The following is a 24,391-nucleotide window of genomic DNA, read 5'->3' as shown; positions in this document are numbered from 1 at the left end:
GGGGGAGGGCATTGCGGGGAGATACCGCGGCGCGGGGAGGGAAATCCCACGCAGGAGAGTTCCCACGAGGAAGGAGCGCACGGGGGGTCCCTACGGCGAAGGGTCCCGCCAGGGTCCATCCTCCGGTCCCCGCGGGGCCGGTCCCGCTCCCCACCTCCCGCCCCATCTCCTCCCCCCCCCCCCCCGCCCCCCCGGGCCGGTCCAAGGCGCCTGCGCTGCCCCGCGCCCGCCCGGCGCTCCAAGCCCATGGCGTCCCCAGCCGTGGGGCCGTGCCCCCGCCCGCTGCCGTCCTCCGGGCCCGGCTCTATGCGCCGGCCGACCCCCGGCCGTCCTGAGCCGCCAGACGGCCGGTCCCCGGGGAGCTCCGGCGGGGCCAGGGCGGTGCGGCGGCGGCTGCGGCGGCGCGGCGGAGCCTCGCGGCTGCTGCCCGACGTGCGGAGCATCTTCGCGGTGCCGCGGGAGCCGGCGGAGCACGGGCACGGGCACCGCTTCGTCCTCCGGCCCCCGCCTCGCGGTTGGTGTGACCTGTGCGGGGAGGCGGTGCGGGAACGTGCCCTGCGTTGCGACTGTGAGTGCTGCCCGCACCCTGCCCGGACCCCGCACCCCATCTGCTCCCCGCACCCTGCCTGTGCCTCGCTGTCCTGCAGCCCTGCCTGCATCTCTGTCCAGGCGCCTTACCCCGTACCGCAGCCCTTGCCCGCCGCTCCCGTCCCGCACCCGCGCTTCCCCCGTGCTCCCGCCCGGGCTCTTTCTCCCGACCCTCTCCCTCCGCGTCCTCACGGCTTGGGGACCCCAGACTCCCCTCACCCTGCGGGGAGGGCTCCGCGGGTGCTGCGCTCCGGGAGCAGGAGACAGGGAGGGAGTGGGCCGGGGTCTCCTCGGGCCCGGGGCTGGGCGCTGGGGACGGGTGCGCTGAGGCGCTGCCGGGAGCATTTGGAACGTGAAGCCTTTTCCAGGAAAGAGAAGATTATCAGCTCATGGCACAGTGGTGGAGGGGCTGGCATGAGCGCTGGGCTCGTATCTCGGTGAACAGGAAGGATTGGTGTTTGTAAAGCTCTAGGGTGAGGCAGAAATTCCTTTAGAAAGAGTGAGTTTGTCAGACACTTTGCCCGATTTCCTTTGGTGAGTGCTCATGTCAGTGTGATTCCCAAAGGTGCCTGTTCCTCACACCACACACATGCTGCATTTGTGCTCTGTAGGAGAGATTAATCTTCATAACATGTGGGAGGGGGCCCAGCGGGTCCAAACGAGGTGACTTGGTGGTGCTGAGCAGGGACACACACTCTGCATCGCTGGGGTTCTGCTCTCAGGCCATGGGGTGTTTGCATGGCCCTTGCAAAATGTGTGACCCGTATCAGTCATTGGTGCTGTAGGGGGAGAATGACGCTGTGGTGGGGCAGAGGAGGTTTGAGCAGACCCGTGTCACGGGTACATTGGGAGCTTGTGCTGTGCTGACAGTGAAACTACTTCTTAGCTCAGCCCTCAGCACGCCTCCTGCCTTGGCTGGGTGGAAGTTTGTCTTGTTGGCTGTAGCTGGAGCAGGGTGCTTGGGCTGCAGGGACTCCCAAGTTTTCCCAGCTGAGGTCAGCTGAGCCTCTTGATTTTTGGCAGAAGCTGTTAACACCGATGCTGTTTACCCCAGCTTTGTGCCCACGAGACTGCCTGTACCCAGGCAGGGACCTGTGTCCCTCAGTGTTGGCAGGGAGGGCAGGTAGTGGGTGCTGGTGGTTATTTGGGGTGGGGGAATGAGCTGTGTCCTGCTCTGGGCCAGTTGCCCCAGCTGGCAGTTCTGTTGCTTGTTTGTCTGGGGGCTGCAACAGGCACATGCTGTGACTCCAGCCTCGCTGGAGCAGTTATTCCCTCGCTCAGCTTGCTCTGCTTCCTACACTCAGCTTTCCTTAGCCTAGGAACCAATTAAATGTTTCTGGTGGCAGTTTGCATGGCATGGTGTGAGCTGGGCTCTTACACGTGGCTCCTGGTGCCCTTTGGAGACCAGGAGAGACAGTGGCACCATATGGCCCTGCTGCATCGCATTAAGGCTTTAGCACAGGCTGCTGCTAATTAAACTTAACGCGGCTGCCGCACCGTGATGATGGAGCACGCTGGGCCTGGAGCCTGGCAGCACAGAGGTAGTGTTTTGCTGATTCCTGATTAACCCCCTCACGACCTAGTAAGGGCTAGTGTGTTCCCTGTGCCTGGCAGCTTTGCTGTGCCAAATCTGTGAATGGACGTGCTTAAGGAAATAGTCTGGGTTTATCTGAGGCAAAGGCAACTCTGCTGGGGCTCCTGTCTTTCACCAGCCATCCTGCAAAGCTGTCACAGGACTCGTGTGATGTGGAGTTACTCTCCTGTGTGTTTTGAAATCCTGATCTAAAGTAATAATTCACAGAATTCTCTAGTATTGCAAATACTGTGAACACTTGTTTTGAGGGACTTCTCTGGCAGGATTTCTTCCATAGTTATATTGAAACAAATCTTAATTAACTCTGTTTCCCTTTTCATTTCAGAGGAGAATTATTCAGACTGTGGGAGTAGTTCTGTCGCAATTTCCCCAAACAGCCAGGCAACATTGCTGAAGGGGGAGGGAAACTTCAGTGGAGATGCTCACAAGATCTGCATTCCCTGTCATCCCAATAGTACATCCTTTTAGAAATGCCCAGGAGCTGCAGACGGGGTCTGCTGTCCTCCCTTGCTGAATATTCCCTTTTGTTCCCATGTGGAGTCACTACTCGTTTGTGTTTTACTTGCAGCCTGAGGACACTCGGGTTTTCCTTTGTACAGTTCTGTCCTATTTTTATTTACATCAAATCTGGTTGTATTTAGTGAACCAGGAAGGTGCTAGTTCTTGCTCCTCCCTCCCCAGATGGTGTATGGCCATGCGATCGGCAGGATGTCCTGGGAGGCTGTGGGTGGGACAGTGTCTGGCTCTAGAGACCTGACAGGTCCTGGATTTAGGAAGGTGATCCCCTTGAGTTTAAGCTGTCCTGAATCAGCCTCATGGCCCTGGAGGTGGCAGACGGGCTCTTGCTGAAGTTTTAAATCAAGTTGTCCCCATAGGTGCTGCACCTGGGGCTGATGCAGGTGATGTCTATGGGAGCCTTTTTGCTGTGACAGACATCAAATGTGCTGCTCCTGTTGGCGTCACGGTGAAGGGTTGGGGAGGTGGGAGTGACTGACCCCGGGCTGGCTGCTGGTGCTCCTTACAAGTGCCTGTTCTCAGTCTCCAAGCGAATGCAGTTGGGCACGAGGAGAAGCTGTGCCATTATAAGCTGTGTCTTGGATGTCTCCCATCCGATGTGTGGCTTTGTGCTGCTGGCACCTTTCAAAGCCTGAATGGATATTCAAATAACAAATCTCACTGTAGGAGGAATGTGTCCTGCTGCTCACAGCTTCTGCAGACACTGGAGGCTGCTGGAGCAGGGGAGAAGGGGCTGGATGGGCAGGTTGCAGAGGTGCATCTTTGCTGTGGGTTTCTTTGGTGTTTGTTCTGGTAGGGTGGAGTGCAGTCACCTGAATGCACTGGTGACTAACACAGCTTCAAAGCCTTCAGTGTGTTTTATTTTGCTTTTTGCATTTTTTTCCTGGCAGCATCAGGCTGATGACTCAGAGTCTCTCTGCCCTGCACCGGGTGGGCTGGTGACTGGGGCTCTTGTGGCTTAAGGCACAAGGATTGCATGAGAGCTTAACCTGTGTGTGTGTCGGCCGCTTTACTCCTTTTCCATCCCACTTCACCCCGAAGTTGGCTAGTTCATTCAGGGGAATGTTCTCATCTGTGCCATACCCAGGCGTATGCTGGCCTCATGTCTGTGCTGGGAGGCTCTGCCATGGCTGTAGCCTCTTGTCCTGGCAGCCTGGGATGTGATTTACTACCGATGTATTTCCTGGGTGGTGTTGATGAAGTCCCACTGAATTGTTTCTTTGGCCCAGGTGGGTTAAGCTGAGTGCATCTATGGCACGTAGAGTGACCATAAACTATTTCCCCTTGGTTCTGGGTGTCTGTGGTGTCGCCAGCAGAGCTGCTGGCAGCTGGAATCTCATGCTCTCCCTCATCAGCCTTGGCCCTGATTACCATGGGGTTACCAAAATAGGACATAGTTGGCTGAAGTACTTCATTGCAGGAAAATCACTCCACCTCTCTGTGCTTCCCTGCTGGGAGGGCTGTCTGGCAGGCACTGCCTCAAGGAAAGCCTCGGAGCGCGTCCGGCGCCTGATGATCCGTGTGATAAATGCAGCTGTACCTGAAGACAGGTTTTGATCTGTAAAATCTTGTGATACAGACCTAGTTCAGTAGAGCACTTCAGCATCAGTGTGGGATTATGCCTCTGGTCTGAAGCCACCCTTATCTCTCAGTGTTCAAGCACCGTGCTGAATCAGGACCTATTTCCTTAAGGAGGAAGCTGATTAAACATACACTGTTCCTCTATCTGATTTGTAGAGCAAACTACAGGTCTAATATTACTTGTTCTCAAGTAGACACTTGCTTAAGATAATGACCTCTCGAGTGAGCTCAGCCTCGCTGGAGTGAGACCCTGCTCGTGCTGCTGCTGCTCTCCAGGACACAGTGATTTTTCCTCCAGCACGTCCTCCCACGCTCGGTCACGTCTCTGGGCTTGCCACTGTAAATAGTAATTGCTAACAGTTCCTAGGATCTACACTGCATTTCTGCCCTATTTAGCTGGTCCAGACAGATTCCTGAGGTTCCTCGTTCTCCCAGGTGACCCAGGCAGGTTGGGATGGCTCTTGGCTGAGGTTGACTGGAGACAGGGAGAGGTGCTGGGGCTGCGACTCCCTGAGGCAGCGCCTGCGCTCACCGGGGTGATAGAGCTGTGGGGAGGGACAGGGACTTGCCCAGAGCTATGTGCCAGGCTGCCGGGGCTCCTGAAGCACCTCAGGCCTTCAGGGACACATTTCTTGCTGCAGTTCAGCCCGGTGCCTTGGAAGGGATTTATGGAGAGACAAACCAGCCAAGGCTCCAGCTCTTGCTTTGCAGGTTAGTTTCCAGGCTGTCGCTTTTCCCTGCTCTGCTTCATCCCTGGCCCATTAGGTTTAGTTGAGTTTGCTGGTCATGTTGTGGGGAGCAGGGGTTTGTGTAGCTGCAGGGATGCTGTCTGGGTGTTGAAACAGCAAGGGATGAATAAGAAAATCCCCCGTATGAACTTGTTGCTTATGGTGCTTGGTGTGATTTTTTGAGGATTTATTAAATTTCATTGTTTTTACTCCCTGTATAAAACAAGAATGTAATATGTAGGGTGCTGGGAACCTGGTTGGTTTGTAAGAAGACTCCTGAGCAGAGGGGACGGTCATGATGTAGAGAGTACAAAGTGGCCAATTTCAAGCGAGATGTTAAGCTGGTGTTTGTGTCCCACTCCATCATTTGACACCCAGTGGAGCTGTAACTGATAGATGCCGTGGAAGGACTGTAGTGTGGATCCAGAAGCCCAGATAGCTATGTGCAGAGTTTAAATCAATATTCTAAGTACATTGAATCTCAGAGTATTCATTTAATTTAACCTTTGGTGAAACATTGTGGACCCTGTTTTTTTCCCCCCTTAAACTCTGATAGTCTGCAGGGCAAAAGCAGCAAAGTGAGGAGAGGATATTGGAAAGAGCCCTCCCAGCAGACGGCTGGGTCCTGGGCTTTCTCTCTCTAATCTCTTCCGTTGGGTTGTTTTATCTTATCAAGCAAAAAGCCCCAGAAATAGAAAGTTTCCCATGGCTGACAGGACAAGCCCAGAGATGCACAAGCTCTGAGCTGCGTGTTGCCTCCTTGCTCAGAGGAAAAAAAAACAGAAAGAAGGAAACCTGTCAAATGGCAGCAGGTTGTGAGTGGGCAATGTCAGTGTTTTATCTCCGTGGGGGAAAGGCCTCTCGTGGAAGCAGACAGGACTTGCACCGATGCACGTTGCTCCTCAGCGGTGTTGGGGAGCTGCTCCGTGTGCCTGGGAGGCTGTCGGGCTGCTCTGGGCAGGATGGCAGAGGGCACAGCAGGGACAGACACTTGCTTTGGGCTCCTAACAAAGAGAATCCGCAAAATATTCTGGCATTTTCCCAAGTCTAAGCCTTGGTCTGAAGGGCTGCTCAGGAGGCCGAGCAGGGAAGTCTTGCTGGTCAGAGGTAGGTGGTGTGGGAAATCGGTGCGTTTGGGCGTCTTTGCTGTTTGGATTTCTGCTGGTAATGAGGTGCAAGGGGGTTCCTGGGGGGCTGCCCTGTGTGATCTTTTCCATCCTAACTTGGGGGGGTAATTGTATCTGGTGTCCTCTCTGGTGTTGCCTTGGGGTTGCAAGAGTGTGTTCCTTAGGTGAAAGCCTGGCTGGGGTCAGGCTCTTGAAACTTGTGTCGTGGCTAGGGCCAGGTTCTGGCTGCTCTGCCACAGACCTGCACCTTCTCCTCTCACCTCCCCATCCTACAGACCTGGGGCTGGCAAGTGGGTCAGACTGAAAGATGTCCCATGGCATCAGTGGTACTGAGGAGGCAGAAGTGGGAGGATGAGGGTGGGCAGGATGAGTGCTGACCTATATTTAGGCATTGGGATAGGCATCTGTATTGGACTCTTTTAGACTATCCAGCTTTATCCCCTGAGAAACTTTTATCTGTGGAGAAAGGGAAATTCCTTCCAGTCACCAAAGTTTCTTCACAGTATCATGATCTCACTAATTTCTGTTCAAGAAACTCCAAGTGTTGCTTTGTTTGACTTGAATGGAAATTATCTTAGAGCCTAAGTGGAGGCATCCTGCTCCTCTTGCAAACCCATCACGTGGCTGCTTCCTAAAGCTGTGCTGGGTTTCTAAAATTAGTGTTCCCCAAGTGATTATGCCTGTTAATAGGTGATGGTGACTAAGGAGGTGTCACACAAATCCCATCAGGAAATGCCTGGCTGTGATGGGCCCAATTCGGGGGTGTGCTTGGGAATTGGAGTTTCTGTGGTCCTTCTTAGGTATTTCAGACTTCTCCCTGTGTGCCTCCTTTTCCTGAGATGCTGGAGCCCTCCCCTCCTTGGGCTGTGGGTCGGGGGTGCAGGAGGTAGCTGCCCAAACCCTCCACCCTGCCCCAAGCAGAAGGGACTCTGCTGGCACCAGATGCTCAGGTGAACCTGCAGCTGGAGCATCCTCAAATTGGCACCTGCAGCAAAGGCTTGGTGCATGTGGCCCATTAAAGGGCTGTTGCAGCTGCTGCAAAGGTCAGGCAGCAAATTACCAAGTGACTGTGCAGATTAGCTCTAATTAAAAAAAAAATGGCAAATCTCTCTGTTTTCCCTTGGGCTTACTCGAGACAACTGGCTTGGAATAGGGGAATGACAGACAGCTCATGCCAGATGAATGTTAAATGATAAATGATTTCCCTGTTTTCCCTGGAGATGGATGTTTTCCCCCCCTCAGGCACCAGCTCCCAGCAGTGGTTCTGCTCCTCTCATCCCTTCTCAGGCATTCCCACATGGGAGCGTTCAGCAGAGCTGAGCAGACATCCCTGTTTCCAGAGCAAACATGAGATGTTCCTTTGCTCTCCTACAAGCTTCAGATATTCAAAACCAATGACCCAAATGCTAAAGAAAAAGAGAAAAAAGAGAAAGAAGAAGGGTATTTAAAGTAGAAGAGGTCTGGCTTGGAGCAGGGTGCGAGGGCTGTTGTGGGGACGGGCTCTCGGGCCCCTCTCCTTCCCTGGAGTCAACTCTCTTGCCTTGGTTTTAAGATACGTTTTTTTTTCAGGTCGGTGACCGCTCTGGAATTTTGGGCAGTGTAAAGAGTAAATTGGGCACTGTTTGTACGACAGTTAAAAATTAAAAGGATCAGAAGGGCTGTTAAAGTGGAAGGAGGTTGTTAGCTGCTGTCAGGAGGGTATGGAGGAGTCAGGACTTTGAGGCAGCAACAGCCACAAACGTATTGTGGCTGCTGGGTAGAGCTGCCTGTGCTGAATGCAGCCCCTCTGTAGCCACGTGCTGTGGGTGAGCAGAATGCTGTGCCTGAAGAGGTTAAACCTGAGCTCTGCAGAGCTGCCGGTGCAGTTCCTACCTTGAACTGGTTAATATCTTACAGGACGGGTCAGCAGCGAAAGGAAACACACTGTGTAAGTGCTGTACTGCAGCCAGGCAGCGAGTGTGTGCTGGGGATGGGTGTCACGGCCCTTGCTGAGGCCCAGGACATGTCCATACACTCACCAGGGGTGGCTTTTTGGCAGTCTGAGGGTAGATCTGTGTCTTGGTCACTGTAACTGATCCTTGACATGTTTGTATTTAGTGACCTGAAATGGTTTGGCTTCTGTCTAATACAGAGTTGATTTTTCTCTCCTGATATGGGAAGGTGAAGCATCTTTTCCTTGTGAAGTGGCCAAGCTGTGCAGGTGATACCTCTGAGGAGCTTAGCTGGGGACTAGTGTACTCCATGGCTTGGTGGGACTTGGGCATGTTCTTTATATATTAGACAGCAGATGGGGGAAAGGCTGCAGGACACAGGGCAGGAACGCTGCCCATGCCACAGCATCTCAGCAAGAGATGCACCATTCCCTGGGGAGAGGGTGTGGGAGCAATTTTGTCTCTAGATGAGGCATTCTGGTACCTCTCTCCATCTTCCTAGGGTTACCTGCCGTTCCTTGGCAGCGGGCTGTGTGTCTCAGGTACTTTTCTGTGTGGTTTCTCCCTGTGCAGACTGCAGATACACGTGCCACCAGGAATGCTGCGGCCTCATCCAGCTGGACTGCCGCCGGGGCCAGGGCCCGCTGTCGCCTGAAAGCACCCTCCTGCCTCCCTGCAGCCAGGTACGCTGGGGAGGGGGCCCGGGGGCGGCAGCGTCGTGGGGGCTCGTGGCATCTCCTCCAGAAAGAGGGTCTGACTTGCACTGAGCCTTTTCAATCTCTACATGCTCTTGAAAATCTGTATTTAAGGAAGGTTGAGGTTGGAGCTGAGGCAGAACTGTTTCCCTGAGAGGGGTGTCAGCCCCTGTGCCAGGCTGCCCAGGGAGCTGGGGCAGTGCCCAGCCCTGGAAGGATCTCAAAGCAGCCGTGGGGCTGAGGTGCTGAGGGCCGTGGGTTAGTGCTGGGCTGGGCAGGGTGAGGGCAGGGCTGGGACTGCAGGGGCTTAAAGGGCTTTTCCAACCAAACAATTCTTTAATGCTGTTCTCTCCTTCATTGTAACTGTGTTTATATTCCTCTTTGTGGAGGACCTTGGTGCACTTGTGCAAAACTGGAAATGGAAAGGTGCCTGGGGGTGGCAGAGGTGGGATGTGTGTGGGGCTGGTGCCACTGTTCAGGTGTCGTCTGTGCAGTGCTGTGGGGGCTGCAGAGCTTTGCCCCATCGCCACGTGGTGGCTGCTCAGAGAAGCGCTCAGGAGGGAACCTCTGGTTAGATGGGATTTCTCTTACATGCATTGCAAAGAGACCCTGAATAGATTCTCAGCTGAGCCTTGAGGTATTTGTAGAAGGGCATGAAGACAGATTTAAGGGTGTTTATGGCTTGTTGTTGGGCTTTCCTCAGCAGCATGAGAAAAGCTTGGACTTTAGGAAAACCAGAAAGGCCTGTTTCTTGTTTGGGGTGGTAACACCAGCCAGGGGTTATTGATGGTCCTAATAATAAACATGGAGCCTGCACTTCATAGCAATTCATCACTCTGACATGTCTCTGGTGTGATCCTGGGAAGGGGGGAGGCATTTTGTGATGAGGAAACAAGTCTCTCACTATAGCAGCAAATAGCCATTCATAAACCCATCCCAAGGTCCTGGTGTGGATTACACCCCAGAATCCTCTGCAGAGTAAAGCCCTGTGTGGAGTCCCAGTGCTGGGAAGGGCTGTGAGGCTGCGGGGGGGTGGGAGGTGTGGGATGGGGTGAGAATGAAGGAGAGTAAATCACTGCAATAAACCCCAGTTCTTGTTTGTGGGTAACAGATGATCAGGGAAAAAATAATCTTCAACTTTACCTGATCTGAGCCCACTGTACAGAGCCACCTTCCTGGTGTGTTTCTGTTGCCCAAGCAGGTTCTGCACTCAGGAGGACAATGGAAGGAAAACAGCATCGGTATACCAGAAGGAGCAGAGCCCCTTTTTAACAGCCTGTGTCAGGCTTTGCTTCCTCAACCTGCTCCTGAGTACAGGCTGGTTTCCAGGTGGGTGGGGGGAGCCTGTGCCGGATTGTGCTGCATCCCACGGATGCTCGGCCCTTCATGAGACCCCCGCTGAGGGGGAGCCTGTGGGGAGCAGAGCCCTTCCCCTGCCTAGCTCTCCAGAAATACCTGTGATCTTCACCAAGAGCAAAGGTCGCAGCTTCTTTAAAAGCTGCTGGGTAAAAGGTGGGGTATGAGTGGGATGGTGGTGGCTCTGGAGGTGTTGGGACAGAGGAGGCAGCTCTGGGGATGGGTTTGGGCTTCTGCAGGGGAAAGGGGAGCTGTGCTGATGCTGTGGGTCTGAGGCTCTTCCTATGGCCAACACAGCATTTTAGTTGGTCTGGAGTGAGTACATCTTGAAAATGACCAAGGAGCTCAACAGCTGTTTTTTCTGGGCTGTGATGGAAGCTGCCTCAGCTGAGTGTCAGCACTGCTAAAATCCTTCCTACGACTCTCAAATTATCTGCAGAGCAGAGGCACCCACTGCCTCACGGAGGGTGATGACTAGGGGCTCCTGGCACCCCAGAGGAGGGTCTGAGGCCGCATCCTCACTGGCCTCCCCCCTTCGCCACCACTAGCCAGGCTCAGCCCAGCCTGAGCTTGCTTCCCTGAGCCAGCAGATGCAATGCAGCTCTCAAGGATGCGCCGACAGAGAAGGAGCCTGCCACATGGCCTGCCGGCCATAGCGATATATCTTGGGTAGCAGAGGAGGTGCTGGGGGTAGCCAGGGGCCGGGCAGTGCCCAGCGCCGGGTCTCCGGGCGTGCAGAGGGGTGAGAAGCCTTGCGGGAGGAAGTGTCGGGGCCGCGCGGTGCGAGGCGAAGCTGCGCAGGAAGGGGAGGTGATGCCGCCCGGGGACGGGACCGCGGCGAGGAGCGAACCCCGCTGCCGGGAGCGAACCCCCGACTCGCAGCTCTGCCCCTTCCATGCTGCCCCAGCGCTGCTGCGCGGGGAGGCGGGTGGAGGAGGAGAGGGAAGGGTTACCCGGCACGGCTGCCTGTTAAAGAGAGATAGCTCGGCTGGCTCCTGAGGATGAGCAGAAGGAGCTGTTGCAGATAGGCGCCGGCGAGCTGAGGATGTGAGAGAGGGCTCGCTGCCGGTGCGGGAGCCGGAGCGGGGGTCGCCGGCCCCCCGAGCCCCCCGGCGAGCCCCGCGCCCGCTCGGCCCCTCGCCTCTGCCGGGCTTCCATGACCATCGGCAGCAGCATGAGCAGCGGCTACTGCAGCTTGGATGAAGACCTCGAGGATTGCTTTTTCACAGCTAAAACCTCTTTCTTCCGGAGTGCACCGAACAAGGTCTCTGCCAAGGTAACAGCTTAAAAACTACTGAGAGGGGCCGTGTCGGGCGAGAGGTGGTGAGGGAAGATGTTGGTGCTCCTGCACGTTTGGCTGCAGGTGCTGCCAAAATGAGCTTTCAGCTGGAGCCAGGGCAGAGCTGCTGGCGGAGGCGGGGAGGGCTCTGTCAGCCTCTCACGGGCTCACTGCTTCAGTTCAGGGGGGTCTGCACTGCTGCAGATTTTTCTCTGCCATGTCTCAACCTTTTCCATGGGAGGTTGGCTCCTTCCTGGGGCATCTGTGGTAGAGGAAGCTGACTCCAAATGTGTGTTATCAGGTTTAGGGATACAGGCAGCACCCATCTGCCCAGTGCCATCCACGGGTCAGGCGTCTGTGTGTCGGCCTTGGAAGATGTACAGTTGGTGAAAATTGTGTCTTTGTTGGACAGACAGATGGGAAAGTTAAAAGACTAAATTAATCTGTGGAGTTATTAACACTGTGATGAATCTGGTGCTTTTCTGGGTGCTTGAGTCCCAACCTTGGAGGAGGAGGGAGTGCTTGGTTGGGCAGTTTCAGGCCAGGGTGAGATTCCACTGTCAGTGCTCCTCAGGATTCCTCTGGATTATTAAAAATAAATCAAACAGGAACATCCCTGCCATAAACTTGGGGCCCCAACACAAACTGAGCACAAAAGGAGAAGGTGCTGCTGCGGAAGTGAGGGTTTCGCTCAGGAACCAGAGCCCTGCAGTGCTGAGATCAGATCTGGCCTGGGGAGCAGCTTTTGCACTTAGAAATCCCCCTGAGCCCCAACGTGCTGCTGCTCGAGCTCTGCTGTGTTTGCACACCGAGCTGCAGTCCTCTGCAGATGCTTTGGGGTTCAGCTTTCTGGGGTGTGGGGTCCAGACCTGGACCCTTCTCCTCGAGGATGGGGAGAGGTGGCTCTGGGGGAGAGTTTCAACCAACTGGCAGTTTTAATTTCTTTGGAGAAATGCCCCCTTGGGTTTAACAGGGGAGATTCCCTGTTAGCCAGCAGCTCCCTCTCGCTATGATTAACCAGCATGTACTGCTGGTTTTTAAATGTCGTTTGATGATTCATCTGTGTAGGAGATGTAAAAGATCACGGCGTTAGTGCAATGGACGCTGCACCTCGACACTTTAACGCTCTTATTTTGGAGCTGGAGCGCTGCAGATCCTCAGCTCCCCTCCAAAATCAGCCTGATCACAATTGGTGCTCGGGAGCTCTCTCACAGTGGGGTCGGGGGCTGCTGCAGCTTCTTCTCGCCTGGCTCCTCGCCTGCATGTGGCCGGTGTGGGTGACAGACCTGGTGCCTGCTGGAGAAGATGGAGCCTTTCGGGGGTTTGGTGTTACAGGGAGGAAACAGTTCCTGTGCATGAAAAAAACAACCAACCCACACACAAGATTTACTGCTCAAGCAAGTGGTGTTGTGTAATGGGCCCGTGTGTGGAGGTGGGTCCTCGCATTTCTCCAGCTGGAGATGGAGACCATCCTCAGGCCTTGGTGGAAGGAGATTTCGGGGAGTTCACGGCGTGCTAGGGCGTTGGTGGTGGTGCAGGGCCTGTGGGAGCACGAGGCTGGACTGCAGCTTGGGATGGAGCTGGCCCCAGAGCATGGCAGGGAGGAGAGGGTGGTGGTGGTGATGTGATGAAGAGAGCATGTGCCTGGGGAGCAGCCAGTGAGGCAGAGGGACAAGACACACGCTCAGTCCCAGGGGGAGCATCCCCCATGGCATTTGCTTCTCTCCACATCCCCCCTTTTTCGCTTGTCACCTTCTCTTGAGTGATGTTATTTAATGCAAAACATTTCCACTGCTGCAAGAGCTGTGTGTGGCAACAGCATTGCTTTGCACCACCAAGTACAGTACCTGCTTCTGGCCACGGGCAGAAAACATCAGCTCAAACCCCAGAGTGAGTTAACCTGCTGGATGTGTTTGTGACGACAACTAGATGCCCAGGGATGATTCCTGAGCCCAGGATGCACTGTGGTCAGCCACCAGCCCCTGGCCATGCCCCGTGCTGGGCAGAGATAAGCCAAATATGGATCACTCAGAGAGGGATGTCTTAAAAGACCCAGGAAACAACCTCTGGAGAGGAAATATGTTGTGTGGAGGGTAGGAGGGGACATACAGACCTTCTGCCATTTTGAAAAATAGAGTGGAGTCTGATCACTGTGATTAGAGAAACGGTTTTTGATTGAAATAACTGTATTAGTCTGAAGAGCCTCTTTCTAGGAATTGTGTAATTCCTTCTTGTTTTCAGAACCACCAGCAGAATTGCTCTTCATTAGCAAGGAACCGTTTCAGGTGTCAGATGTGACCTCATCCCTGCAGATCTGTTACTTGGCATTTTGATGACTCTCTGGCTGAATGGCTTCAGAGGCTTCTGCCTAAAGTGTGATTGCTTGAAACTCTGCAGAATTGCTGTTCGAGCCCTGCATCAGTGGCTGCAGGAAGAGGCAGCTTAGAGGAGAAAGGGGCAAGTTTCTGTCCAAAAATAGAAAGCACGAGAGGGTCAGAATGTTATCTCACCTGGGATGGGATCCAGGGACGGGGATGATGGCACCAGCTCCGGGGGTGATGGGGGCCACATCCCTGGAGGTGCTAGAAAGCCAAGCAGGGGCTGGATGAAGGTTTCTCTGATCTGCTCATCGTCCCTGACCAGGGCTGGGGTCAGCCAGGCTGCTCTCTGTGCAGACAGACCGGTGGTGTGGCTGTGCACCTGTGGGGTCCTGTCCATCCTACACCCCCCTGAGATGGAGCTCGCTGGGAGATGATCAGCTCTCACTGCTGAGCAGGAATGTGGCAGGAAAAACGGTTTCTAAGTGAAATCTCCATGGCAATCAAAACACTGAGCCCATCTTCACTTGCCTCCAACCTCTCTGAAATGCAGCAGTGATCCCATGCCATAGCCATGTGCTGCTCCTCGGTGCTGACTGGGGCTGTAGTGGGATGTGGATCTGTGGGGAGAGGGCACCGCCCCCTCTGTGCTTTTGCAGGCAGCTGCCCAGGCAGGTGTGCTGCATCGTGGCCAGCCCGTTCCTGGGGGTTGCCAAGTTCCCTATTTCCAGCCAGGAGAGCCGCAGGCCCCGCAGTGACTGCCAGGGTTCAGGCACGGGCAGAGTTACTGAGCTGTTGTTTTGTTAACAGTTTGTTTCATCCTGTGGTACAACAGGAAATGTGGCAACGGTTTATGGTTAATAGCTTCTGTTTTTCTTCCTTCGGTCAGAATTGCATATTCTGCACCAGAAGCTTTGCAAAACCAGAGATCTGGGTAAATTTGTGAAGAGTAAATTGATCCCACACTGGGTGGAAGATCTCTTATGAAATACCCAAAGAGAACATAATGTGGCTATTAAAACCTGTGTCAAGTTGTCATGAGGCAGGATTTCTTTTCCAGTTGCAATTGCATGTGGAAGTGTAGAGAACAACCTGTTACTGCAGCTGACAGCCAAGGACTGGGATCCTGTTTTCTTGGGGCAATCCTGGCATTGGGGTGTTCTGAGGGGCTGTGCAGCTCTTGGGCCTTGGCTGTGCTGGAGGGGCAGTGGGTGCTGGGCTCCAGGTGCTTTGGCTCATGTTTGAATTAGTCAAAGCAAATAGACGTGGTAAATGAAGTACAGGCAGTATTTCTTGATACGTTTCCCCAGATTAGGGTCTGAGCATCAAGAAGCTGTGGGATGGGCAGAGGAAGGCTGAGATTTTGGGCTCCCAGGCCCCTGTCCCTGAGCTAGACTTTCTGTTCCTCCTCCTGCAAGTGATTTGGGTTCCTTGGAGCATGGAGCCATCGCTGTCTTGTGCCTCCTTCAGCCCTGTTCCTGCTGTCCTGGTGCACCACGTGTCCTCCATGGAAACCAAGGGGCATGTTCCCAATGCTCTTAATTGCTGCCACACGCTGTTTTCCTCAGCTGGAAACATCACCAGAAGGGCAGGACTTGAGGTGGTGGAGAGGAGCAAATTGCTGGGAGGGGCTGAGCCTCGCCAGTAGCGTTTGCCGCGTGTCTGGATGGTTGCTGCTCCACAGCCGGTGGTGCCTGTGCCATGGGTCAGGTTTGCCTTATGCTCGGCCTTACCCACAGCTCAGTCTGTCTCCACGTGGGAGGATGGTGCCGGGGGGCTTCCAGCTCTCATTTGCTGTGTGACCAGGGTGGCCCTGGGGGATGGCAGCACGGCTGTGCCCGTCTCCAGCGCTCTGAGATGGGTGATGTGAGGAAGTGTTTGAGTGCACATCTTCTGTTAACTTAAAGGGAAGTTTTGTTGTTATTTTTTTTTTCTTTTCCCCAGAGCTACTTTTGAGAATCTTTCCCCTTGCCATTATTTTTAGCCTCCCACACCAGCCTAGCACCTGTGTGTGGCTGTGGGAGACCTATTGCAGTCAGTAATTGCAGTGAAGTATGTGCCTATGGACTTTAACACGTTATGGAGTTCAAATCGCCATTCTGATGTGTGGATGTTTATGTGCAATTCCTAAGTACTCCAGGAAAGCTTTGCTTTGCTTTTCTGAAGGCATGGAGCAAGGGGGAGACCCTGATACCAGGTCAGTGTTCCCCACCTGGCGTTACTGCGCAAGGTCAGAGTTTCCAGAGCTCTTGTACTGTTTGCTGCTCTAAAGCAGAAATTGTGAACTCTCACTTGGATGAATTTTACTCTCGAGTCCCAGGACTGTAGCCCTCATACCAGACTCCACCAGGATTTCAGTTTGTCCTGTGTTGGACTTTCCTCCTAAAAGAAGTACCATGGGTAGGCTGGGGCAATACTGGCTGGTTTACAGCTTGCGGTATCCTTGTCTGGTGTGCTGTGGGGCTGCCTGGGAAGAGACAAGCTTTGCTCTCAAAGTTGCTTTTTTTCCCCTCCATCTTTTTTTACCTTCTCAGAGGTTACAGTTTTCATTTGGAGCCTTACTGGCCTTGATAGCACATCCCTTCACGCTTCCTGCTCTCTGCTATTGCTAACTTCTGAGCAAGCCCACATAAAATATTGGAGCTCTGCTCACAGTTTCAGGCAGTGCTGGTGAAATGTATTCACAGCCTGTCTCTGGGGAAGGGGGGGGTTCTAGAGAGGCAGCAGAGCGCTGCGAAATCCATCACACTGCGCTGAGTACAGGAGACACAGGTTGGTTTGCAGCAGGTCTGGGTTTGGGGATGCTGAGGGCTGTGCCTTAGAGAAGACTCTTTCTCCTGGCTGGATGGAAAACCCCTCACTGAAGGGCTTTGGGGAACCCAGGGTAAAGTGGTGTCAAACCTGGAAGCACAAGATGAGCTTCCTGTAGGGAGTTTCCAATGGCAATTAAGTCATCGAGGCTTCAGGAATGCCACTGTCAAACCTGTGCTGGAGGAGCTGCAGTAGTCACACAAAGAAATGAACCATGTGTGTGTTGCTGCAGCTGCAGTTCCTGCTGCTGGTTTCATCTGGCACTGTGGCTTGATGTGATGTGCCTCCCTGGGCTGGTGATGTGCTCAGGGCAGGAGCTGAGCTGCGGTTCCTCGCGGGAATGCCGCTCAGACACGTGTCCCCATGGGCTGCCGGAGACCCGCAGTGCAGTCGGCACGGTCCTGTCTTTGCAGCTGATTATTTCCCACAAGGAGACCTAGAGGTGGCTGCTGGGCTTCACTGTGCATCTGGGCAGCTCCTGGGTTAGCTTAGCTCCCTGGTTTCTGTTTTCTTTAAGGAGATTTTCTTAGCCCACTACTGAATTTGAATTTGCTTCAGGGTCACAAGTCCTTGCTTCCATCTCACGATTACAGGAGCTGTTGGCTCTGCAATAGACTGTTCTGATGCTGAAGGTGAGCAGATGAGGTGTCACCCAGAATTGTAACCAGCTAAAACCTTTGTCTTCTGATTTCAGAATGTAACACAAACAGTAGAAGAAGAAAAACCCGAACCCCCGACCGTCCAGGAGATCAAACAGAGGATTGAGAAATACAATGCAAAAGTTACCAACTGCCTGCTGATGAAGCTGGTATGTACCATCAGGCTTATCCCTAAGACTGGGGCTCTAACTGAGCTGGGCTGCAGGAAGGTGTCTCCGTGGCAGGAGGGTTTGTGGCTGCCAAGCTGGTCCTTACCCGAGCAGCTTTTTCTCCTGCTCAGGTTTCCTTAGTCACTAGCACTGGAGATGCCACCTTCACTGTCGTCCCTTCTATCCTAGGAAGGTTGGCAGAGTCATCTCTGGGCAGCCTGTGCTGTGAATGACTTGCCACAAATAGATGAGCCCACGTTGTTCTGGTGGGGATGAGTCATGGCAGAACTTGGGCTGTGACGCAGCCGTTCAGCAGCTGTCGCAAAGCAAGTTTAGAAACGCAGTCTTTCTAGAAGGAGATGCTTCTCCCCTCTCAGCTGCCAGGCTTGGTCAACAGGGGTCTAAGAACCACAGTGGGTGCCTGCTCTTGAAGCTTTGATTGCAAATGTGCTTATCCCCATCTGTAGGTAAAGCCTTGGTAATATGTGGTGAGAACACAGGGAAATATCCTCTTCTACAAACTGGAGTACCACGAAGGTGCAAACGTCACAGGATCTTACAGGGAGGGGGAGAAAGCTTCTGAAAGAGGGAAATAATGCAATTGTAGAACTTCCAAGAACAGCAGCTCTGTAACTCCCTGGTGCTTGCTAATGTCTGAGAGTCAACCCCACATGTATTTCATTTGGTAGATCTTTCTGTGCAGCCTTCACGAAGGAAGTTGTAACTTCTGCTGGAATATCTTGCCTGTTGATTTTTATCACTCCTTGACATCTAGGAGTGATTCAGGACTCAAATGTTTACTCTTGAGTCACTTTGCTTGAAGCTTAGCTGATACTTGGTGCAGTCCTGGGACTCGATTTGGCTCAGGTGCTGGTGGTGGCCCTTTGGTGGGACCATGGGCCAGTACTCCTGGCACCCGAGGTCAATTCTTCGGCTTGTTCCTGCCAGGGGTAGACTGTCCAGAGCCAGGCTCTCCTCTTGACTTCTGCATTTTACAGAGCTGAGAGTAGGGTAAGGACAGGCTGATCTTGAATGGTGATTTGTTAGATGGAGCTGAGAATCCCATAAGCAGGGAATAGAATGTGAGGAGTAATGGTTGGGAGATGCTGCTGAACATGAGAGCAGAGCCTCCCAGGGGTTTCAAATCCTCACTTCAGCGCCACTGCAATTACATGCGATGGGTTCCATAACTGACTTGTAGCAGTGTTGGTTTTAAATAAGACAAGCTTGCACAGAGGCGAGGAAGGGATGAGTCATTACCGAGTGGAAGCGACAGGGGAAAATCAGTGGTGACTAACCCAAAATTACAGGTTAGTTTTTACATGGTTAATAAGAAAGCCTCAAACCCCTGACAGTACCGGGGGGTGGAAAGTCCTGCAGTCACCCCACAGACTGCAGCACTGTAAACCAGAAATGTGGGGGGAACAGACTGGAAAGGCTCCCTGGAGCCTGACCACTCCTCTGTTTGCTTTAGAACGATGATGGGACATACACAGGCTTCATTAAAGTGCACCTGAAGCTGCGGCGGCCTGTGACGGTGCCGGCAGGGATCCGGCCGCAGTCCATCTACGATGCCCTCAAGGATGTGAACATGGCTGACATGACAGACAAGAGAACCTCCTTCTACTTGCCACTGGATGCCATCAAGCAGCTCCACATCAGCAGCACGACCACGGTGAGCGAGGTGATCCAGGGGCTCCTGAAGAAGTTCATGGTGGTGGATAACCCTCAGAAGTTTGCGCTTTTCAAGGAAATGCGGAAAGATGGGCAAGGTGAGGTCACACCTGGGGCCCACCAGCCTCCCTCAGGCTGATGGCTATTGCTAAATAGTTTGTGTTTCAGAAACATACACAAAGCATTCAGGGTATGTGTGTCAGGCAGGAAGTGTCTGAATCTCAGAGGAGTAGATGCCCAGACTCCATGGGAGGTGATGCTGCTTCAAGTTAATGGGGAATTACAAGTTTTCAGAAGAGAGCTGAACAGATTGATACAGATCTCTGTTACTCAGCTGCTTCCACTGTGATCCTGAGCAGCATCAACTGCTTCTACAAGCTCCAGTTGACCTCTTGAGCTTTCTTCTGTCCTGGTAGCCAAGATCTGAGCAGCTGAGGGACCTGGGAGCGTTCAGCCTGGAGAAGAGGCTGAAGGGGAGACAGGAGCACTCTCTGCAACTCCCTGACAGGAGACTGGAGTGAGGTGGGGGTCTGTCTCTGCTCCCAAGTAACGAGTGATAGGAAACAGCCTCAAGTTTCCCCAGGGGAGGTTGAGATTGGAGCTGAGGCAGAACTGTTTCCCTGAGAGGGGTGTCAGCCCCTGTGCCAGGCTGCCCGCGGAGCTGGGGGAGTGCCCAGCCCTGGAGGGATCCCAAAGTCCTGGAGCTGAGGTGCTGAGGGCCGTGGGTTAGTGGTGTGCTTGAGACTTAATGATCTTAAAAGGCTTTTCCAAACAAAATGATTCTGTGATCTCACTGTGGATGTCTGCTGTTCCCTTGCAGTGCTCTTCCAGAAGCTCCCTCTCACTGAGTACCCCCTGTACCTCCGTCTGCTGGCAGGTCCCGACACAAATGTGCTCAGTTTCGTGCTGAAGGAAAATGAAACTGGGGAAGTTGAGGTATGTCAGTGACTCTTTCCCTTGGTTTTCACCTGAATGTTATCAGTGTTGTGGAGCACGTGGCAGCGTTGCAGCTGAGGTGAAGCAGTGCCATGCAAGCAGAGCTGCTTCCCTCTAATGGGGCTGGGTTTGCCTTTCAAAATTACTGCTCCTAAATTTTGTAGATTTTAAAGAAATTAATCTTGAGCTGTGGAAATGTTGAGGCCAGTTTTGATGGCCACCCCAGGTCTGTTTACAGAACCAAGCAACACCAGCCCAGAGTTAATCCTCAATAATGAGATTAGCTAATGCTGGCATAAGACAGACACTAATTTAAGCAGAAGCCAGGAGCACTCAGGTAATACATTCACAGTTGGTTTTTGCAGTTGTGCTCCCCACCAGGACAAAGGCAAATGCTGGGAGCTGCTTCATGCTGCAGGGTTCTGCCTCCTGTGCAGAGCAGCAGGTGAGGAGGGCACAGGAGTGCCTCTGCCTGCAGAGTGCTGCATGCACACAGCAGGATTTAGCATGTGAGCAGTGTCTGCTGGGGCCCTCTGCCAAGAGCTTCACTGAAGCTGAAACAGTTCTCATAACCTCACAATAAAATCCAGCAAAGCGGCTGCTGCCAGTGGCGCTGCCTGCAGGGACTTCACTCCCCCTCTGGAGCAAGGGCTGGGGGTAAATGCTACACCACTCACTCCCAAAGATATTTCAGTTCTTGAGGAGCTGTCATCTCTTGCAGTAGGACCTTTAATTCACCTGAGTGAAGATCTCTATCAAATCTGCATTCTCTGGGGCTCAGGACTGTAGCCCATTGTCCATCTCTCACAGCATACTGCCATGAGACTAAGCTACCTGGGGATCAGATACACGTTTACATGGCTGTTTCTCGTCAGAGATTCAGGGGGAAAAACCCCACCAAAGCAATAAGGTGACGTGTGTTCTTACCTTCCCTGTTTCTACTGGTTTTGCAGTGGGACGCATTCTCCATCCCAGAGCTACAGAACTTCTTGATGATACTGGACAGAGAAGAAAAGGACAAAATCCAGCAAGTGCAGAGGAAGTATGAGAAGTTTAAGCAGAGACTGCAACAGACCTTGAAAGAAGCCAGAGGCAAACCTGGATAACCCCTACTGGGCACTGGGCACCAGACTGAGCTAGACGTTATTTTTAAATGAAAAGACACTTCTCAGGACACCTCATAGTAGTCACTCTCCCTCTTCATCCTTCCATTAAGGACTGGCTCATAGCACCCATAAAATGAACACAGGGCACTTCCTGCTGGCTCTGCTCCCAGGGCCAGAGCCACTCAAAAAGGAACCAGCTGTAAAACTGGGCCCCTCAACAGCCCAAACACAGCTCCTGGGTTGCTTGTCAGCTGTGCCATCAGATGGAGCAGCTTTGTGTTAAACCCAACAGGAACATCTACTGGATAATGTTTTGAGCAGGGTCACTCTTGCTGTCACACTCCTCTCAGCAGTTTGTTCCTGTTGGGAGGTTGCTGTGGCTCGTTGGTGTGCTCATGTGGTCAAGTTCTCCTTTCATAAGTAGAGCAGAGGAAGCAGCAGATCAGAGGAGGTGGTTGCACCAGAGCAGTTGGGTTTTGCAGCTGCTGCCAGTGGAATGGCAAGGTGTGACCCCAAAGAGCTGCAACACCCCAACACTGTCAGTGAGTGTTACTGAAACTTGGGAATGTTCATTCCAAGAGTCGTCCATTTGGATTCTATTTAACTTCCAACCCTCAGCATGGCTGTGAATGGAAGCCCATCTTAGCTAAGCTGGGCAGTGTTTCACCAGGTTTCTGCTCTGTAGGAACCGAGACCTACGTTTTTAACAAATTCTGTTTGAAAAGTGCAAAGATGATGGTTGGGGCATAGGCTGGTGGTTTGATCTTGAACGTTTAGCAATACATATCCAAGAGATTAACCCATGAAAACTCAAACTCCCTGTCACAAATCAAACTGATTTTGGGCTACGGACAGGTCTGGCATCAAGGGAGAGTAGCCCCTGCCAAGGCCAGGGTGAGGAGGTGGCACCAAGAGCACAGGCTCCTTGTGGAAAGCTTTAGCCCTGGTAAGAGTAAGGGAGCTATTAGCCTCAGATGCTCCCTCCTGCCAGCCCTCCTTGCACTGCTTCCCCATGCTCCTGCCCACGACACACCAGCCTCTCCCTCCCTGGGCTGCTCCCATCTGGGTCGTGTCCTCCCTCCCTCCACGCTTGCCATCGGTGCTCTGCCTGTGTGTCCAGGAAGGTTACCAGGTTTTGCTCTCTAAGTGGAGCTAGGAGAGGGCTGTAAGTCTCTCTCCCCCTCTCTCAGGGCTCCTATGGATGCATGCGCTGTGCATCCTTCACAAAAACCTTTGAGCTGGAGCATCAGTTACTGCCATAGCTCTGAGCAGAGCCCCTGCCCTGGCTGACACCGTGCAGCGATGGCCGAGGGGCAGGAAGGCTCCAGGGATGCCCCTTGGAGAGGACAGTGCCCACGTTCCCTCTCAGTGCTTCCCACCCAGCACGCTGCACAGCCAGGGTCAGTCTTCCCTCTGTCACACAGGACACGGTGACAAAGCCAATCAACACTCTCCAGGTGCAGGTGGAGCACGGGAAGGGGTTTCGTAGCGACTTGATGCACACGTGTCCCTTTGAGCTCACTGGGGACTGTGTGATCCCGCCTGCCTGGGCTGGGAAGGGAGGCAACAGGTTATTGGGCAAGTTACCACAGACACAACGTGGAAAAGTCTAAAATTTACCTCAGTGCCTTTTTCTCCTTAAGTGTGAAAACTGCATTTGGGCTGAGGAGGAAGCTGGAAGGGGCTCTTGTGAAGAGGCCTCGTCAGTCCTGTCCCCCAGTTCCCTAAAGTGCTGTTGTGATGAGGCTGCTTTTGTCTGCAGAGGGATGAGGAACTGTTTTGTTTCTTTCTTGAAGGCGACTGCTTGGGATTTTGGTTTATTTTCAGATTTGTACTTTAGTATGTTTGTTTATAGCCCGTCAGAGAGTGACTGCAGCACCTGAAGCCCCTCAGTCTGTACAACTGCCCCTTTCTGCAGGCTTAGTTCCAGCTCATGTTCCAGTCAGTAGCGTGAAAGAGTTTGCTGACAGGGCTCTGGCCTCTGGCACACGATGCAGGAGGGGCCTCACAGCTGTACTGTGCTCTACACCCCGGTGACCTTTACCAACATGGCAGCAGCCCAAGTGGAGCAGCAGGTTCCATGCTCTGGGGCTGTCTGTCCATTCACAAGGACACAGATTTACTTCCTGATGCACTTGTGAAGTAACTGAACGTTTCTCTCGTGCTTGGAGCTTGGAAAGCTCTGTATAAATGCTTCTGTTCAGTCCAGAGGATGAACACTGTAAAAACCACCCCTAGTTCTGAGAAGGACAGTCAGATGCTTGGTTTTAAATCCCTTCTCTTTCTGGCTAAAAGGTGTAAAGATTTCCTTGTGGTGGTTGTTGTTTCCTCCCAGTTTTGGTGACTGCCTCCCTCTCCCCAGCATGTCTTTGACACTTTGCAGAAGGCATGGCTTTTTATGCAATTCCAGTGAGTGCTGCTGAAAACCTCCTGCAGAGAGGAGGGCTCTTTCTTTTGGGTTTGTTTGTTTTTTTCCAAGATAATGGGCCATTTGAAGAACTGCTAGATCTGGAGTTTCAGGTTCTCCCTGGTCAGTTGAGCTGTGTGTCCAGGACAGGAGCATTGGCCCCTTAAGCGCAAAATACTGTTGGCAGTGCCTTTGGTCAGCATCTTGTCTTGCCTAGTTCATGTGAGTTGATTTTTTTCATGCCTATTGTAAAACATGTAAAATAATATGTATAGAATGGAATAGCAAAGCTTCTATGGCAAAGTGAAATGCATTTTTGCAATGCTGTAATTTATTTTTATTACTCCCTAAGACTTCTGTGGCATTTTTACAAAATGTCTCACCTTCAGCTTTTTCACAGGTTCTGAAAATCTTCCTTCATATGCAGACAGTGTAAAAGACAACAATAAAGCTGTCAGTAATTAAAGAAATCTCTTTAACTTCTTTTTCTGGCGCCCTCCGATGGAACTTCCATGTATTGCCTGAAGGGAAAATACAGGGGTCCTTCCTGGAAGTGAAGGTAAATGCCTAAACCCTACTGTAAAGTGTTGAAGGCTTCAGCCAGTGAGGTACAGAACAACTGCCCCCGAGAAACCTGACCAAAGGGTTCCATGAATATTTTAGCTGTGTTTGACAGGGCTGCTCTCTGTGATAAACTGATGTAATACATTAAAATGTGTTTTGTATATATATTGATAACATAAAAATGCATCTAATAGAGTTAATTCTCAGTGCTGAAATGTCTGATACAAATACCTGGGAACTTTTAAAGTGATAAAATCTAAAACCAAACGGGTTTTACTTCTGACATACACAACCTGTGGCAGAACACACTGGACTGTTCAGGACAATGTGCTGGAATGTGCTTTGCTTACATTTCAGTGGAGGCCCTGTCAC

The 24,391-nt window shown here is 52.7% G+C and overlaps 1 protein-coding gene across 3 annotated transcripts; it reads left to right on the top strand.

Moving 5' to 3' along the window:
- The first annotated feature begins 246 nt into the window (after positions 1 to 246).
- Positions 247 to 23,907, top strand: RASSF5 (Ras association domain family member 5). 3 transcript variants are annotated; one of them, XM_062013765.1, is made up of 6 exons: positions 247 to 568; positions 8,639 to 8,748; positions 17,219 to 17,332; positions 18,807 to 19,104; positions 19,827 to 19,942; positions 20,896 to 23,907. In XM_062013765.1, the coding sequence occupies exons 1-6, from the start codon at positions 247 to 249 to the stop codon at positions 21,046 to 21,048; spliced, it is 1,113 nt and encodes a 370-aa protein (XP_061869749.1). In that variant the 3' UTR covers positions 21,049 to 23,907. The 3 variants fall into 3 exon arrangements, with proteins under 3 accessions (XP_061869749.1, XP_061869751.1, XP_061869750.1); XM_062013767.1 differs by lacking the exons at positions 247 to 568; positions 8,639 to 8,748 and adding an exon at positions 10,934 to 11,380; XM_062013766.1 differs by lacking the exons at positions 247 to 568; positions 8,639 to 8,748 and adding an exon at positions 10,934 to 11,392.
- Positions 23,908 to 24,391: the final 484 nt, after the last annotated feature.

Source organism: Colius striatus, chromosome 22, assembly GCF_028858725.1.
Source record: "Colius striatus isolate bColStr4 chromosome 22, bColStr4.1.hap1, whole genome shotgun sequence".
Lineage (NCBI taxonomy): Eukaryota > Metazoa > Chordata > Aves > Coliiformes > Coliidae > Colius > Colius striatus.
This window is presented reverse-complemented; position numbering and strand designations above follow the sequence as displayed.

What these genes read in the sequence shown, in the direction of transcription:
- RASSF5 (XM_062013765.1), top strand. Translation starts at nt 247, where the DNA reads ATGGCGTCCCCAGCCGTGGGGCCGTGCCCCCGCCCGCTGCCGTCCTCC. An exon ending in ACTGCCTGCTGATGAAGCTG is followed by an intron (nt 17,333 to 18,806) that starts GTATGTACCATC and finishes TGTTTGCTTTAG; the next exon opens with AACGATGATGGGACATACAC. An exon ending in AATGCGGAAAGATGGGCAAG is followed by an intron (nt 19,105 to 19,826) that starts GTGAGGTCACAC and finishes GTTCCCTTGCAG; the next exon opens with TGCTCTTCCAGAAGCTCCCT.